This window comes from Oncorhynchus clarkii, chromosome 2 (assembly GCF_045791955.1).
Source record: "Oncorhynchus clarkii lewisi isolate Uvic-CL-2024 chromosome 2, UVic_Ocla_1.0, whole genome shotgun sequence".
NCBI lineage: Eukaryota > Metazoa > Chordata > Actinopteri > Salmoniformes > Salmonidae > Oncorhynchus > Oncorhynchus clarkii.
In genome coordinates this window covers 79,314,004-79,332,411 of record NC_092148.1, presented here as the reverse complement: position 1 = coordinate 79,332,411, position 18,408 = coordinate 79,314,004, and the positions used below count along the sequence as shown (strand labels likewise).

Here is an 18,408-nt window from a genome sequence, read left to right as displayed (position 1 = left end):
TCATCGATACAAGGTATGGGGTATGAGTCCTTCCTGGTTACCTCATTCAGCCACCTGTAGTCCACACAGAACCTCAGCTTTCTTCGGAACCATGACTGGCGCCGCCCAGGGGCTGTCTGAGGGCTCGATGAAGTCTGACAGCTGCATCTCCAACACAGCCTCGTCTGCCGCCTCCTGGCGTGCCAGCGGGACACGGCGGGGACGCATCTTGATGGGTCGAGCGTCACCTGTATCGATCTCATGCTGCACCAGATGAGTCTGACCCACCTCTTCCTCACTCAGTGCAAAGCTCTCTCTCAATTCAAACAGCAACTGCCACAACCGTTCCTGCTGCTCGGGGTCAAGACCAACACAGTTCCTCCCCCATATCTCCCTCACTGCAGACAGTGTCCTCTCCTCTCCCGTCTGGGGTAGCTGGGCTTTGGGCGCGGCCGTAGGTGACAGGGGGGCTGGGGAAAAGTCACACACAGATGTGGGGGAGGGGGGGCAGCCATGAGTCTCTGCTGCTTTAACTGTTGGAGTAAAGGGTTTGATGGGTTGAGTGAATGTGACATTAGGGGGAGCCATGGTGACTGCCGGTCCTCCCTGGAAGCTCAGTGTGCCCCCATTTAGGTCTAACTGGCAGCCTGTGCTCCTAAGAAAGTCCAACCCCAGGATACAAGGGTCCTGCACAGCCGCCACCCACACAGGATGAAGCACAGTCCTGCCACCTACTGTCAGAGTCATTATTCCCTTCCCTTTCATGGGTGCCAGCTCACCTGTGACTGCGTGGAGCTGCACAGTTGTGGGCTCACACCGAGTCCAACCTGGCACAATATCTGGCCTCACCAGGGTTACTGTGGACCCAGGGCGGAGCAGGGCACCCCCTCCACAGTGACATGACAAAAGTCCCCAACACAGGTCCGCCCCACCACATCAGGCTCAATCCGCTTGCCCTCGTCTGCTTCTGGGGGAAGTGGAGCCTTTGCTTCCCCGTCTGTGCCGGTGGGCTCGTCCTAAAGAAGATGGTGGTTGGGATAGAAAACCAGGGGTCCGCACTACCAGGTCTATGCGGACCCCGAGCCGTTTCCCTGAGCTCTGGGGGACATGGGCAATCCCGGCGCAGATGGCCTGGCTGGCCACAACCCCAGCAGATCCTGGGACCAGGGTGTGTGTTTTGTGCCGTCTGTAGCGACACAGCACGAATGAGTTTTGTCATTTCAGCCACCCATGCAGCCTTTTCCAGCTCTGGGCTGCTCTGCCCATCAGCCCACACAGAGGGTCTGTCTCCCTGCACCCCCACCAAAGCCCCAGCTCAAGCCCACACCAGCTCCCTCTCCAAAGCCATCTCCAAGGCTATCTGAAATGACTCAGGATGAGCCAGCTGGGTCTGTATGCGCAGCTCCGTAGGAGAGAGCGCCTGTATGAGCTGGTCCCGTGCTAGCTCGCTCTGCACAGAGGGGGGCATGTGAGCATATGCCCGCCGAGAGAGGCTCTCAATGTCATTAGCTAGCACCCGTAGAGGCTCCCCAGGCTGCCTGCGTCTATTACTCAGTTCGGAGCGCAGTAGCCCGGGCTGTACACACTGTCCATAGCGCCTCCTCAGTGCTCCCACTAAAGCACCATAATCACATCTGTCCTCGGGGCTAATCAATATCAAACAGGCCAGAGCATCATCCGTGAGGCATAAAGCCAAATGCAGTGAGTGCCCGATCTTCATTCAACCACCCCCTAAAATGAGATAACAGTTCAAACTGAGCATGAAAAGCTTCCCAATCCGCCTTACCGGAATACTTCAGGGTCTTCACAGATAAGGACGCAGCTGAGAACTGGGCGCCACCATGTCTGTTTACATCCTGAGCCCCAGATACCTCGTCTCGCCGTGTTCGACGTCACCCCTTCGGTCCGCCCACCAGAATCCGTGCGAAGCACAGTCGACGGGGCACACATGCCCGCTTCAGCCACCATCACTCTAACGTCCTCCCTCAAGCGGCCTCTAGGCTCCGACGCCCTGGCGATCTCCTCAGCCAGATTCTCCGACGTCCATGCACACGCACCTCCTTGGCCATAATCGTCCCCTACCTCCACCTTCGGATTCTCTCAAAGCATTTTCAACCCCGTTCTCACCTACGGTAGCTAGCCACAGAAGTCAGCAAGCGAGCTGGCTAACTTTTATCAAGGTTTTTACTTCTGACACCAATGTAATGACCTGACTAGATAATAAAGGAACAATTGTCCAGACTGAGGCTTGAGTTTACGAATTGACGGTTTATTAACCCAACTTTACACAGGCCCACACCAAATAAATGAAAGATACCCCACAAACCAACCGTGAGCTTCTCTTGTGAAGGCCAGACGTAAGAGAGAGAACAAAGGCTAAACCTGGTCTTAACTTCCAATGCTTCATCCCCCTGCCCAACCCCCCTCCACTCCGCCAACCGCCAGCATGCCCGGCATCAGAACATTCCAGGCATTCCCGTGATTGGCAGATAGCAGGTTGATTGGCATGTCGGACCCCGCGAACACTGGGTACTGGTAAGTACAACACAACCACCTACAACCCTAACACACAACACACAGCTGTCTGTGCGGGTCGCTACAATATATTAGCACACTGACCCAATTCCTTTGAAAATGGGCCAGTTTTGAAATATGGTACAGTTAATGTACACAAAGCAAACAAAGGCACCAAAACAGCACACTGACAGAGTGATCTAAACAGCACATACTGTGACAGAGTGATCGATTCTTAAAATGTTCTCTTCTTACCAACATACTCCTCCACATCCCTGACAGAGAAGCTGGAGGGGGGCAGCTTGAGACCCAGTCCGCCTAGTTGGGGAACGGCGATGGGGTAGCTGAAGCCCTGCTTCTCCAGGTACTTCTGTGTTACCTGATGCCCCTGCATCTGCACCAGGATCTCAGCCGCACTGCAACAAAGGAAAGAGGGGTCATATATAAGAATACATCTGATCAAATAACATTTTATTGGTCACATGCGCCAAATGCAACAGGTGTAGCCTTTACCGTGAAATACTTACAACACGAGCCCTTAACCAACCAAAGTGAAAAATACTATTACATAAAAAAAATGTTAACACAATAAAATAACAATAACCATGGCTGCAGGAAGTAGTTGGGGTGGGGGTGTTGCAATTTTTGCAGATGTTTTTTGTGCCCCTTGATGAAGATGTCTATATCGGTCCGCTAATACAGTGAAGGCCCAATGTACAGTCGTGGCCAAAAGTTTTGAGAATGACACAAATATTAATTTCCAAAGTTTTGCTGCTTCAGTGTCTTTAGACATTTTTGTCAGATGTTACTATGGAATACTGAAGTATAATTACAAGCATTTCATAAGTGTCAAGGGCTTTTATTGACAATTATATGAAGTTGATGCAAAGAGTCAATATTTGCAGTGTTGACCCTTCTTTTTCAAGACCTTTACAATCCGCCATGGCATGCTGTCAAATTAACTTCTGGGCCACATCCTGACTGATGGCAGCCATTCTTGCATAATCAATGCTTGGAGTTTGTCAGAATGTGTGGGTTTTTGTTTGTCCACCCGCCTCTTGAGGATTGACCACAAGTTCTCAATAGGATTAATACCTGGGGAGTTTCCTGGCCACGGACCCAACATATCTATGTTTTGTTCCCTGGGCCACGTAGTTATCACTTTTGCCTTATGGCAAGGTTCTCCATCATGCTGGAAAAGGCATTGTTCGTCACCAAACTGTTCCTGGATGGTTGGGAGAAGTTGCTCTCGGAGGATGTGTTGGTACCATTCTTTATTCATGGCTGTGTTCTTAGGCAAAATTGTGAGTGAGCCCACTCCCTTGGCTGAGAAGCAACCCCACACATGAATGGTCTCAGGATGCTTTACTGTTGGCATGACACAGGACTGATGGTAGCGCTCACCTTGTCTTCTCAGGACAAGCTTTTTTCCCAGATGCCCCAAACAATCTGAAAGGGGATTCACCAGAGAAAATGACTTTACTCCAGTCCTCAGCAGTCCAATCCCTGTACCTTTTGCAGAATATCAGTCAGTCCCTGATGTTTTTCCTAGAGAGAAGTGGCTTCTTTTACTGCCCTTCTTGACACCAGGCCATCCTCCAAAGGTCTTCGCCACACTGTGCGTGCAGATGCACTCACACCTACCTGCTGCCATTCCTGAGCAAGCTCTGTACTGGTGGTGCCCCGATTCCGCAGCTGAATCAACTTTAGGAGACGGTCCTGGTGCTTGCTGGACTTTCTTGGGCTTTATTGGGCGCCCTGAAGCCTTCTTCACAATTGAACTGCTCTCCTTGAAGTTCTTGATGATCTGATAAATGGTTGATTTAGGTGCAATCTTACTGACAGCAATATCCTTGCCTGTGAAGCTCTTTTTGTGCAAAGCAATGATGACGGCACATGTTTCCTTGCAGGTAACCATGGTTGACAGAGGAAGAGCAATGATTCCAAGCACCAGCCTCCTTTTGAAGCTTCCAGTCTGTTATTTGAACTCAATCAGCATGACAGAGTGATCTCCAGCCTTGTCCTCCTCAACACCCACACCTGTGTTAATGAGAGAATCACTGACATGTCAGCTGGTCCTTTTGTGGCAGGGCTGAAATGCAGTGGAAATGTTATTTGGGGGATTCAGTTCATTTGCATGGCAAAGAGGGACTTTGCAATTAATTGCAATTCATCTGATCACTCTTCATAACATTCTGGAGTATATGCAAATTGCCATCATACAAACTGAGGCAGCAGACTTTGAGAAAATTAATATTTGTGTCATTCTCAAAAGTTTTGGCCCCGACTAATATTTTTGTGAAAAAATGTAAGTTAAATATATTTCAGTGTTTACCAGCATTTGTAAACTTGCATTTGTAACTTGAGATAATTACAGTTCCTTTGGAAAGTATTCAGACTCCTTGACTTTTTCGACATTTTGTTAAGTTAGTCTTATTCTAAAATATAATAAATAAATAAATAAATACAAATCCTCAATCTACACACAATACCCCATAATGACAAAGCGAAAACAGGTTAAAAACAGAAATACATTATTTACATAAGTATTCCCTTTGCTACGAGACTCAAAATTGAGGTCAGATGAATCCTGTTTCCATTGATCATCCTTGAGATGTTTCTACAACTTGATTGGAGACCACCTGTGGTAAACTCAAATGATTGTGTCCATTTCCAAATCATGTCCACATCTATAGAAGGTCCCACAGTTGACAGTACATGTCAGAGCAAAAACTAAGCCATGAGGTCAAATTAATTGTCTGTAGAGCTCAGAGACAGGATTGTGTCGAGGCACAGAACTGGGGAAGGGTACCAAAACATGTCTACAGCATTGAAGGTCCCCAAGAACACAGTGGCCTCCATCATTCTTAAAATGGAATAAGTTTGGAACCACCAAGACTTCCTAGAAGGACAACCATCTCTGCAACACTCCACCAATAAGTCCATTATTGTAGAGTGGCCATACGGAAGTCACTCCCCAGTAAAGACACAACAGCATGCTTGGAGTTTGCCAAAAGGCACCTAAAGACTCTCAGACCATGAGAAACAAGATTCTCTGGTCTGATGAAACCAAGATTGAACTCTTTGGCCTGAATGCCAAGCATCACATCTGGAGGAAACCTGGCACCCTCCCTACAGTGAAGTGTGGTAACAGCATCATGCTGTGGGGATGTTTTTCAGCAGCAGGGACTGGGAGACTAGTCAGGATTGAGGGAAAGATGAACGGAGCAAAGTACAGAGAGATCCTTGATGAAAACCTGCTCCAGAGTGCTCAAGACATCAGACCGGGGTGAACGTTTACCTTCCTACAGGACAACGACCCTAAGCACACAGCCAAGACAATGCAGGAGTGGCTTCGGGACAAGTCTCTGAATGTCCTTGAGTGGCCCAGCCATAGCCCGGACTTGCACCCGATCGAACATCTCTGGAGAGACCTGAAAAAAGCTGCACAGCGACGCTCCCCATCCAACCGGACAGAGCTTAAGAGTATCTGCAGAGAGGAATGTGAGAAACTCCCCAAATACAGGTGTGCCGTGCCAAGCTTGTAGCATCATACCCAAGAAGACTTGAGGTTGTAATTGCTGCCAAAGGTGCTTCAACAAAGTACTGAGTAAAGGGTCTGAATACTTATGTAAATGTGATCATTTTAAATGAGCAACAATTTCTACAAACCTGTTTTTGATGTGGTCGTGTGTGTAGATTGATGAGGGATTCAAAAAAAAATCCATTTTAAAATAAGGCTGTAACGTAACAAAATGTGTAAAAAGTCTAGGTCTGAATACTTTCCAAAGGCACTGTAAGTAGGGGTAAAAGTGACTAGGCAATCAGGATAGATAATAAACAGTAGCAGCATGTGAAGAGTGTGAAAGTGTGTGTGTGTGGGTGGGGGGGGGGGCGTCAATATGCATGTGTGTGTGCAAGAGTGTGTGGGTATATATTTACACACGTGTGTGTTGGAGTGTCAGTGTAGTATGTGTGAGTGTGTGGGTAAGTCCAGTGAGTGTGCATAAAGCCGGTGCAAGAGAGAGTCAGTGCAAATAAAAAGGGGGTCAATGCAAATAGTCCAGGGAGCCATTTGATTCACTGTCAGCAGTCTTATGGCTTGGGGGAAGAAGCTGTTCAGGTGCATTTTGTTCACAGACTTTGCGCTCCGGTACAGCCTGATTTGACTCTTTAAGTAGATGCATTCGTGGAGTGTGTTGACCAATCATCCTTCATGTATTCACATTCAAGGGCCACAGGCTGAATAGATGAAGGTAGTCTCTGTTGATGGTTGGTCTGTTGTCATAGTTTTCTATGACCTATTACAGCTGTCAATGTAGGCACCACTGCAGTGTTTATGCTGCGCCTGTAACCAAGTGAGAATTTACCACATACGACTGAAAAATCCACTTGAACAGCCCTCCAACAGGTAATTACTAGTGGAAAACTTGTCCATCATCCTGAGCTCCCACATGCTGACCTCTGACCTCACTTACTAAGGAAATTACCTCGATAATAGCATCTTCGGCAGTTAAATGCAACAAAACATTATTTATAAAAAGCAATCTATTAATATGTTGAACACTAATTTGTTAACAAGCATGATAGTTGTACTTTTAGTTTATGGTTTATGCAGCTTGAGGCCATTAGCAAATTGGCATTTCTCAACGAGTTTAAAAATAACGTAAATGCATCCAACTGGTAAATTCCCACCTCCCACTTGGTTACGAACACAACATTAGATGCAGCTGCGGATCCAACTTTTCTGGAGCCCTCTTCGTACAGCTAAAGGTCCCGAAGCTTCTGCGCATGTGCAGGATTCAGTCTCTGCTCTACTCGTAGAGAACAGGCTACTCTGGTGAATGGTGCTTGCTTAATAAAGTTTGATCAAAGCTGAATCAATGTCTGCAAGATCACATAATGATAGTATTCGACATAACAAAACCGAATATAATAGCATAGTATAATGTTACTTGAAGACCAAAAAACACCACCTCATTCCTTATGAGATTTTAGGATGATTGTGATAATGGCCACATTTCTCTCTCGTAGCCAAAACCCAAAAGTGCGCACCACTAGCCAAAATATGTGCTTCGAAACTAAAACACAGGTAGGCTATGCTACAGTTTGTTAGCCCTTAAATTCTCTCACTGTACATAATTCCAAACACTAAGATGCAAGAAAATCTAAAATGCATATGAATATGATTGCATGGTTGGCATGCATACTGCATGGACGTTTCACTGGAAAAAACGTAAAGAATTATCAATCACGATTGACAGTGAGAACCGTGAAGGGACAGTGACCACAAAAATGTGTGCGTAAAGTCGAGGTAAAGAAACACATGGGCAGAATGGGATTTGGATCTTTGGCTCTGGGGAAAAGGGATCCAGGGTGGCAGGACGGGGGTGTTTAACTTGAGTGTAGGGGGCAGGATTTTTGTTTTTGGCGAAAAAACGTACCCATTTGAAACGGCCTATTTCTCAGGCCCAGAAACTAGAATATGCATGTATAATTGTCAGATTAGGATAGAAAACACTCTAAAGTTTCTAAAACTGTCCAAATATTGTCTGTGAGTATAACATAACTGATATTGCAGGCGAAAACCTAAGGAAAATCAAAATAGGAAGTGCTGTTTTTCCTGAAAGCTCTCTGTTCCATTGGATGCCTTAAAGGGATATCAACCAGATTCCTTTTCCTATGGCGTCCTCAAGGTGTCAACAGTCTTTAGACATAGTTTCAGGCTTTTATTTTGAAAAATGAGCGAGAAAGATAACATTGCGTCAGTGGATAGCTGGGTGCTCGCAGAGTTTTGCTTGCGCAACAGAGTGGGGCAGCCATCGTCTCTCCCTCTCCTATTGAAAAAGCGACAGTCCCAGTTGATATATTATTGATTATATATAACAACCTGAGGAAAGATTATAAAAAACATTTGACATGTTTCTGTGGACATTACGGATACTATTTGGAATTTTCGTCTGCGATGTCGTGACCGCTCGAGCCTGTGCATTTCATAATGCGCCAAACAAATGGAGGTATTTTGGATATAAAAATTATCTTTATGGAACAAAAGGAACATTTATTGTGTAACTGGGAGTCTCGTGAGTGCAAACATCCGAAGATCATCAAAGGTAAGCGATTTAATCTATTGCTTTTCTGACTTTCGTGACCAATCTACTTGGCTGCTAGTGTTTGTAATATTTTGTCTACTGAGAGAGATGTTCTTACATAAACGCTTGTTATGCTTTCGCCGAAAAGCTGTATTGAAATCTGACACGCCAGGTGGATTAACAAACAGCTAAACTGTGTTTTGCTATATTGCACTTGTGATTTCATGAAAATTAAATATTTGTAGTAATTTAATTTGAATTTGGCACGCACCAATTCAGCAGGTGTTGATGAAAATGATCCAGCTAAGGGGTTGGGTGTGTCAAGAAGTTAACTACAGATCCGTAGCCTCTTGCATTTTTTGTAAGAGTTGAGTTTGTATTTGAAATGTGTCACTAAGGGGCAAAAGCCCAGTTCATGGTGGTTCAGTGCAATGCCCAGACCACACCAGGAAAACACTGGTTTTCAACTCAAGGTGTGAACCTGGGACTCACTGCTATGTGGTGACTTGTGTGTGCATCTGTGGCTTGGTCACAGGGGTGTCAGGCCTGCTGGTGGCTGGTATCTTGGCTCCTTCAGTACCTGGGAAAGGGCCTGTTCTGCAGCTCTCGTACAAACACAGAGGTCCCCGCCTGCACCAGCCTGCTGCCATCGTCAGGCTCTGTGTAGTCGTGCCGGTGCCAGTTGATGCGCTTTTTCACTGTAAAGATAAAGCAACAATTAATTGTTAAACTCTTGAACATTCAGAGACTCCGTGATCACAGTAGATACTACACAGACCTACCAGGGCTAGATTAGCTACTTAAGTGTCTGAGGAACATGAAAGCCTTGAGTTATGGATAGTCTCCATAAACCGTTTCACAAGCCCATAAAGCCCACGTCCTCCGCAGACGAACGACGGCCATGTTCAATCTCAATTTGATGATTACCCCGCCATTGAATTACCTTAATAATGCCCCCATCAATATGCTCTAGGAGGTCAGACCCACTTTAGACCATAAAGAGAGAAAAGGGTAGTCTACTTGACAGCCAACTATTCCCCAAATAGCAATTAAAATCAACCGTGCTGGAGTAATACAGAGAGAGACAGAGTGCGTGGTGGTGGGGTGTAGAGGTCGACCGATTATGATTTTTCAATTTTTCAATCCAAAAAAAGCGATACTGATTATAAAATGTATTTGTCATAATGACAATTACAACAATACTGAATTAACACTTATTTTAACTTAATATAATACATCAATAAAAATCTATTTAGCCTCAAATAAATAATGAAACATGTTCAATTTGGTTTAAATAATGCAAAAACAAAAGTGTTGGAGAAGAAAGTAAAAGTGCAATATGTGCCATGTAAGAAAGCTAACGTTTAAGTTCCTTGCTCAGAACATGAGAACATATGAAAGCTGGTGGTTCCTTTTAACATGAGACTTCAATATTCCAAGGTAAGAGGTTTTAGGTTGTAGTTAATATAGTATTTATAGGACTATTTCTCTCTATACCATTTGTATTTCATATACCTTTGACTATTGGATGTTCTTATAGGCACTTTGGTATTGCCAGTGTAACAGTATAGCTTCCGTCCCTCTCCTCGCCCCTACCTGGGCTCGAACCAGGAACACGTCGACAACAGCTACCCTCGAAGCATCGTTACCCATCACTCCACAAAAGCCACGGCCCTTGCAGAGCAAAGGGAACAACGACTCCATGTCTCAGAGCGAGTGACGTTTGAAATGCTATTAGCGCGCACCCCGCTAACTAGCTAGCCATTTCACATCGGTTACACCAGCCTAATCTCGGGAGCTGATAGGCTGGAAGTCATAAACAGCTCAATGCTTGAAGCACAGCGAAGAGCTGCTGGCAAAACGCAAGAAAGTGCTGTTTGAATGAATGCTTACGAGCCTGCTGCTGCCTACCACCGCTCAGTCAGACTGCTCAATCAAATATCAAATCATAGACTTAATTATAACACACAGAAATACGAGCGTTTGGTCATTAGTATGGTCGAATCCGGAAACTATAATTTTGAAAACAAACGTTTCTTATTTCAGTGAAATACGGAACCGTTCTGGCAAACTAGTTCGCAACGAGCCAGGCGGCCCAAACTGTTGCATATACCCTGACTCTGCGTGCAATGAACGCAAGAGAAGTGACAATTTCACCTGGTTAATATTGCCTGCTAACCTGGATTTCTTTTAGCTAAATATGCAGGTTTAAAAATATATAATTCTGTGTATTGATTTTAAGAAAGACATTGGTGTTTATGGTTAGGTACAGTCGTGCAACGATTGTGCTTTTTTCGCAAATGCGCTTTTGTTAAATAATCCCCCGTTTGGCGAAGTTGGCTGTCTTTGTTAGGAAGAAATAGTCTTCACACAGTTCGCAACGAGCCAGGCGGCCCAAACTGCTGCATGTACTCTGTTGCAAGACAAGTGACACTATTTACCTAGTTAAAATGAATTCATGTTAGCAGGCATATTAACTAAATATGCATGTAGAAAAGGCCCATGGAGTTGGTGGAATAATCCTTTAATTCATTGCCATTTACTCAGCTGGGCCAGGGGCGCTTTAATTAGGTCAGGTGGAAATGTCCGACAGATCTCAACTCCATAAAAGGAGGAAATTGCCATCGCCTGATCTCGCTGCTTTCTCTTCCTTGACTCCATCTGATCTAGAAGTTCTGTGCGTCCATGAATCCACGTAAGTCCACCGACTGTGTCACCTTTCATCTGAACTATCTGTTGCGATCCGGAGATGGGCCATGAGTTATTGTTTATAGTTATTACCGCAGAGCGCGGCTTGAAGTGCACGCTTCAAACATATTGTGTAATGTGAATTGTCAATGATCACGGCCCTACGGATCCTCATAGGCCAATTATGCAATCGCTATGGTTCATATGTATTGAAATTAATTATATGTACACATGAAGACAATTGAAAGAGTGAAATGAGAAACATCATTGTTTGCTAACTGATTGACTTTGATAATGGGGATTATAGATTGTATAACCATTCACTGTTTGTATTATTTCAGAATTTATGATAAATAGTTACGAGCCTAAATGACTCACGGATGATTACTATTGACTTCTTAATGAACTGGACTGTTGAATTCCCTAAATTATGTTAATGAATGATATGATTTGATCTTTGATGAATTTGATTGGATACATGTTTTTTGTTTCCTTTGTGATGCAGCAGACTACTCAGTAAATATACCACTTTATGGTTAAAGGAATTCCTGCCTCAGTCTCATCCATTCCTCTGTCACCTGACACGTGACCACCTGTTCACCTTCACTGTCAGTCATCCTACCTGTCCAGCTACCCACACAGATTCCACTAATCTTTCATGCAGGTTTAAAAATATATGCTTGTGTATTGATTTTAAGAAAGGCATTGATGTTTATGGTTAGGTACATGTTGGAGCAACGACAGTCCTTTTTCGTGAATGCGCACCGCATTGATTATATGCAACGCAGGACACGCTAGATAAACTAGTAATATCATCAACCATGTGTAGTTAACTAGTGATTATGATCGATTGATTGTTTTTTTATAAGATAAGTTTATTACTAGCTAGCAACTTACCTTGGCTTCTCACTGCATTTGCGTAACAGGCTGGCTCCTCGTGGAGTGCAATGAGAGGCAGGTGGTTAGAGCGTTGGACTAGTTAACTGTAAGGTTGCAAGATTGAATCCCCGAGCTGACAAGGTAAAAATCTGTCGTTCTGCCCCTGAACAAGGCAGTTAACCCACCGTTCCAAGGCCGTCATTGAAAATAAGAATGTGTTCTTAACTGGCTTGCCTAGTTAAATAAAGGATACATTTATATTGTAAAAAAATAATAAATAGGCCAAATCGGTGTCCAAAAATACCGATTTCCGATTGTTATGAAAACTTGAAATCTGCCCCTCCGATTAATCGGTCGACCTCTAGTGGGGTGGTACTTACTCAAGCAGGGTCCGTGTTGGACATCACAGTTGGGACAGTGGTAAACATCAATGTCGACGGCATGGTGCTCTTCCACTTGGACACAGCTGGGGCAAGAAGAGAAAAAGGAGACATTTTAGACTCAGTTTAAAAGGAAATAAGCACATACTCAACACAAAATTCCACATCTCTAGAAAATATTTACTGAACAAAGATAAAACGCAACATGCAACAATTTCTAAGATTTTACTGAGTTATTTTTTATTTATTTAACCTGTTGGATCTCTAGGGGCGCTATTTCATTTTTGGATAAAAAACGTTCCTGTTTTAAGCACGATATTTTGTCACGAAAAGATGCTCGACTATGCATATTCTTGACAGTTTTTGAAAGAAAACACTGAAGTTTCAGAATCTGCAAAGATATTGTCTGTAAGTGCCCCAGAACTCATTCTACAGGCGAAACCAAGATGATGCGTCAAGCAGGAAATGAGCAGAATCTCTGAAGCTCTGTTTTCCATTGTCTCCTTATATGGCTATATATATATATATATGATTGCGCAAGGAATGAGCCTACACTTTCTGTCGTTTCCCCAAGGTGTTTACAGCATTGTGACGTATTTGTAGGCATATCATTGGAAGATTGACCATAAGAGACTACATTTTCCAAGTGTCCGCCTGGTGTCCTGCGTGGAATTCGGTGCGCAAACGCCAGCTGCTTGTACTTTTCCATTTGATTGAGGGGAGAAACCATGCTTCCACGAACGATATATCATTGAAGAGATATGTGAAAAACACCTTGAGGATTGATTCTAAACAACGTTTGCCATGTTTTCAGTCGATATTATGGAGTTAATTTGGAAAAAATTCGCGTTTTGAGGACTGAATTTTCGTTTTTTTTTGGGTAGCCAAATGTGATGTACAAAACTGAGCTATTTTTAATACACAAAGAATCTTTTTTGGAAAAACTGAGCATCTGCTATCTAACTGAGAGTCTCCTCATTGAAAACATCCGAAGTTCTTCAAAGGTAAATGATTTTATTTGAAGGCTTTTATGTTTTTGTTGAAATCTTGCGTGCTGGATGCTAACGCTAATGCTAACGCTAAATAGCCACTTTTACACAAATGATTGTTTTCCTATGGTTGAGAAGCATATTTTGAAAATCTGAGATGACAGTGTAGTTTACAAAAGGCTAAGCTTGAGAGATGGCATATTTATTTCATTTGCGATTTTCATGAATAGTTAACGTTGCGTTATGGTAATGAGCTTAGGTCTGTAAATAGAATCCCGGATCCGGGTTTGGTCGACGCAACAGGTTAACCAAGCAAGCCAGTTAAGAACAAATTCTTATTTACAATGACGGCCTACAGCAGGCCAAACCCGGACGACGCCGGGCCAATTGTGCGCCGCCCTATGGGACACCCAATCACGGCCGGTTGTGATACAGCCTGGAATCGAACCAGGGTGTCTGTAGTGAAGCCTCTAGCACTGAGATGCAGTGCCTTAGGGCTCCTGAGTGGCGCAGCGGTCTATCAGAAATCAGTCAATTGAAATAAAATCCTAATCTACAGATTTCACATCCATGGGCGGGCATAGGCCCACCCACGGGGGAGCCTGGCCCAGCCAATCAGAATGGAGTCTCTCCCCACAGACAAAAATACTCCTCAGTTTCATCGGCTGGTCTCAGGCGATCCCGCAATTGAAGAAGCCGGATGTGGAGGTCCTGGGCTGGCGTGGTTACATGTGGTCTGCGGTTGTGAGGCGGGTTGGATATACTACCAAAAAAAACAACAAAAAAAAACACCTTGAGGCAGCTTATGGTAGAGAAATTAACATTAAATTCTCTGCCAACAGCTCTGGTGAACATTCCTGCAGTCAGCATGCCAATTGCACGCTCCCTCAAAGCTTGAGACATCTGTGGCATTGTGTTGTGTGACAAAACTGCACATTTAGAGTGGCCTTTAATTGTCCCTCGCACAAGGTGCACCTGTGTAATCATAATGCTGTTTAAATCTGCTTCTTGATATGCCACAGCTGTCAAATGGATGGATTATCTTGGAAAATGAGAAATGCTCACTAACAGGGATGTAAACAAATATGTGCATAACATTTTAAAGAAATAAGACTTTTGTGCATATGAAACATTTCTGGGATCTTTTATTTCAGCTCATGAAACATGGGACCAACACTTTCCATGTTGCATTTATATTTATGTTAAGTATAGTTTAAAGTTAGGAAGTGATCCAACATCACCCTCAACACTCCTATTATTCTTTGTCATTAGCTGTCCCTTTGATATTGTAAATACATAACTGTTGCAAATAATGAATACTTCCCCTCTCATTCAAAAAGGGATCCAGTCGAGTGGTCAACCAACTACGAAACACATCAACAGCCATCTGTAGTAGGCAGGGATAGGGACGAAGGGGAAGTGTCAAAGTTGTCTTATTTGAACTTGTGAGCTGTGTTTAGCTTCAGGAATGCAGGGAATCCAAATCTAACAGGGCTTTCTCCAAATCACATAAAGAAGCTATAAAAAAAAAAGGTTTCAGCTCACTTCCTTTCATATACAAGGCTACCTTAGGCAACATTCAAAATAAATTAGCTGTTTTAAGTGTTAAACCAGCTTGCCTCAGAGCCTCATAAGCCTGCAGAGTAATGATCTCCAGAGGGTTCCACTGGCTTCAGCTATGGAAACGGTTGCCAAGGGGAAGTTAAGACAACTTCAACCCCCTCAGTGCAAAGTGAGACCTAGATCTATGCCACTCACTCAGCTGGAGAATTTCCATCACTTCCAGAGCAGCGCTACGCAATGCAGCAAGCATGAAACGAACAGAACGGAAGACTTTCATTCACAACGCTGAGGGCAACACAGGCAGGCCCCCTGAGCCCTGTCAACCTAAAATAGCAGGAATATATGGACATTGAAAAGTCACAAAACATTTATACAGAATACATTTATTCTGTGTGAAAATTTGTTGAGCGGCGACTAGTGTGGACGGACTGGAGCTCTGACGTCATAGCGACAATGTGTGTAATTACGGGCTATTCTTTGGGTGCTGAAAGAGTGGAGCGCAGGTTAGGGGGGAGAAGACGACAGGCTGAAAACAAACAGCTTCTGCTCAGTGCCGAGAGGAGGGCCTGGGATCAACGCCCGAGAAGAGAGCCTGGGAGCAGCGCCCGAGAAGAGAGCCTGGGAGCAGCGCCCGAGAAGAGAGCCTGGGAGCAGCGCCCGAGAAGAGAGCCTGGGAGCAGCGCCCGAGAAGAGAGCAGCGCCCGAGTAGAGAGCCTGGGAGCAGCGCCCGAGAAGAGAGCCTGGGAGCAGCGCCCGAGAAGAGAGCCTGGGAGCAGCGCCCGAGAAGAGAGCAGCGCCCGAGTAGAGAGCCTGGGAGCAGCGCCCGAGAAGAGAGCCTGGGAGCAGCGCCCGAGAAGAGAGCCTGGGAGCAGCTCTAGCTGATACCTGCTCTGATCTGAGCGTGATTGCAGGAAACAAGGGAAGCTGTAAACAAATCAGAACCATTATGTCAGAAAAGCGGCCTGCCTCTGGGATGGCCATAGGATTTAGGCCTCACCCACGCTTTTTTTTTTAACCCACTTCAACTGTAACATCAATTAAGGTTACCAGTGCTGCCGCACATTTGCTAACCGGGCTACCTGCATTGTGTCCCACCACCCACCAACCCCTCTTTTACGCTACTGCTACTCTGTCAATCATATATGCATAGAGAGACTGTACGGAACCGACTACAACCCACACCCACACACCTTCTCCTTACGTTATGACTGCAGTCATGCATCAGAATAGTGGGACCTATATTTTTCCATTCCACTACTTCCAATCACTCTATTGCGGAGCTCCCCAGGGGTGTGTGCTCAGTCCCTTCCTGTACTCCCTGTTCACCCATGACTTCATGGCCAGGCACGACTCCAATACCATCATTAAGTTTGCTGACGACAGAACAGTGGTAGGCCTGATCACCGACAACGACGAGACAGCCTATAGGGAGGAGGTCAGAGACCTGGCTGGGTGGTGCCAGAATAACAACCAATCCCTCAACGTAACCAAGACTAAGGAGACGATTGTGGACTACAGGAAAAGGAGCACCGAGCACTCCTCCATTCTCATCGACGGGCTGTAGTGGAGCAGGTTGAGAGCTTCAAGTTCCTTGGTGTCCACATCAACAAACTAGATTGGTCCAAACACACCAAGACAGTCGTGAAGAGGGCATGACAAAGCCTATTCCCTCTCAGGAAACTAAAAAGATTTGGCATGGGTCCTGAGATCCTCAAAAGGTTCTACAGCTGCAACATCGAGAGCATCCTGACCGGTTGCATCACTGCCTGGTACGGCAATTGCTCGGCCTCCGACTGCAAGGCACTTCAGAGGGTAGTGCATACGGCCCAGTACATCACTGGGGCAAAACTGCCTGCCATCCAGGACCTCTAACACCAGGAGGTGTTAGAGGACCAACCAGTGCTCCCGCACATTGGCTAACCAGGCTATCTGCATTGTGTCCCACCACCCACCAACCCCTCTTTTTACACTTCTGCTACTCTCTCATTATATATATATATATATATATAGCATAGTCACTTTAACGATACCTACATGTACATATTAATTAAGGTGTCTGTATATAGCCTTTCTACTCTTTTTTCAAATGTATTTTTACTGTTGTTTTATTTCTTTACTTACCTACACACACACACACCTTTTTCCTCCGCACCATTGGTTAGAGCCTGCAAGTAAGCATTTCACTGTAAGGTTTATACCTGTTGTATTCGGCGCACGTGACAAATAAACTTTGATTGTGAAAGACACAGAGCTATTAACAATTCGCAGCTCAGATTGTTTGCGGAGCAGGCTAATGATGAAACCACCACTCTCTCAGGAAACGCACGAGTCACCAGGCCACCAGTAGGTATGTATGTCACAGTGAAAGGAATTCCTGACTTAGTGTAGGACATTCAGGCTGGTTCAAAGGAGGAAGTGGAGATCTTACTCCCAATGAGTAAGTTTTAGGCTGGGCATAAGAGGAAAATGTACTAACAATTTTACTGTACTATGAAAGGGGAGAAGACAAGGCAGTTTGGCTAAGCAACAGAGTAGAAAGAGTAGACCTATATTCACAAGAAGAGCAACAGAACAAATCAAAATAGGATATATGGTTTCCCACCGTAAGGGGCGAATAAATAAACCGCAACCACAGACAATTCTGTACTCAACACCCTGTCTGGCTCACCACCTCCAGAGCTAGTGACGTGCTTCTGTTACTAGGCTATACCATTCTGCCTTTGTTCTCATCTCCTCTTCGGATATGGAGTAAAATTATGCAACTTTCTCAGTGAGGACATGCAGATCACTCCTGTGGCTGGGATGCTCTAGCGGCAGGAAGCCAAACAGACAGCTAGATCACTACCTCAGTGAGAGGGAGCTTACAGAGGCAGACAAAGCATGGAGCATGATGGGAGCAATGAGCATGTGATGGGGATCCAGTGGTGAACTCTGCTCTTTTCTGGCGCCATTGTTACCCCCAGTCTCTCCCGTTCATTAAACCCTCAATATATGATCATTCCTGGGAGTCTAGCCTGCTCATCATCATCATCGTGAGAGACACACCAGGTACAAAACAGGATTTGAATATCCTTTATAAACACAGATACTTCTTACTCTCACTTACAGTCTGTTGGATTTGCACCTTGCATGGCTGCTGTTGCAGTTGTATTGCACCATTGTGGTTGTGGGAGGGAGAGATCATCTTTGGCAAAAACAAAGACTAGAGATGATACAAAAACAGTCCTGGCTGCGCATTAGTATTATTTTGAATTGAATGTGAAGCAGGGGTGTTCTGGTGGATGATCCCATTAAAATAAAATAAAAATACTGATGAAATACCAA

The 18,408-nt window shown here is 44.8% G+C and overlaps 1 protein-coding gene across 4 annotated transcripts in view; it reads right to left on the bottom strand.

Annotated features, from left to right (window-relative positions):
- LOC139374599 (lysine-specific demethylase 7B-like) overlaps positions 1-18,408 on the bottom strand; it is a 64,674-nt gene that overhangs the window by 25,668 nt on the left and 20,598 nt on the right. For all 4 annotated transcript variants that reach the window (XR_011627696.1, XM_071115634.1, XM_071115642.1 and 1 more), the window contains exons 2-4: positions 12,533-12,618; positions 9,166-9,283; positions 2,749-2,909 (exon numbers count right to left, since the gene is read on the bottom strand). Coding sequence is in view for 3 of the 4 variants with exons in the window: in XM_071115634.1 (XP_070971735.1) it covers positions 2,749-2,909; positions 9,166-9,283; positions 12,533-12,618 (365 nt within the window). In the remaining variant the exon portion in view is untranslated. The remainder of the gene's footprint in view (positions 1-2,748; positions 2,910-9,165; positions 9,284-12,532; positions 12,619-18,408) is intronic.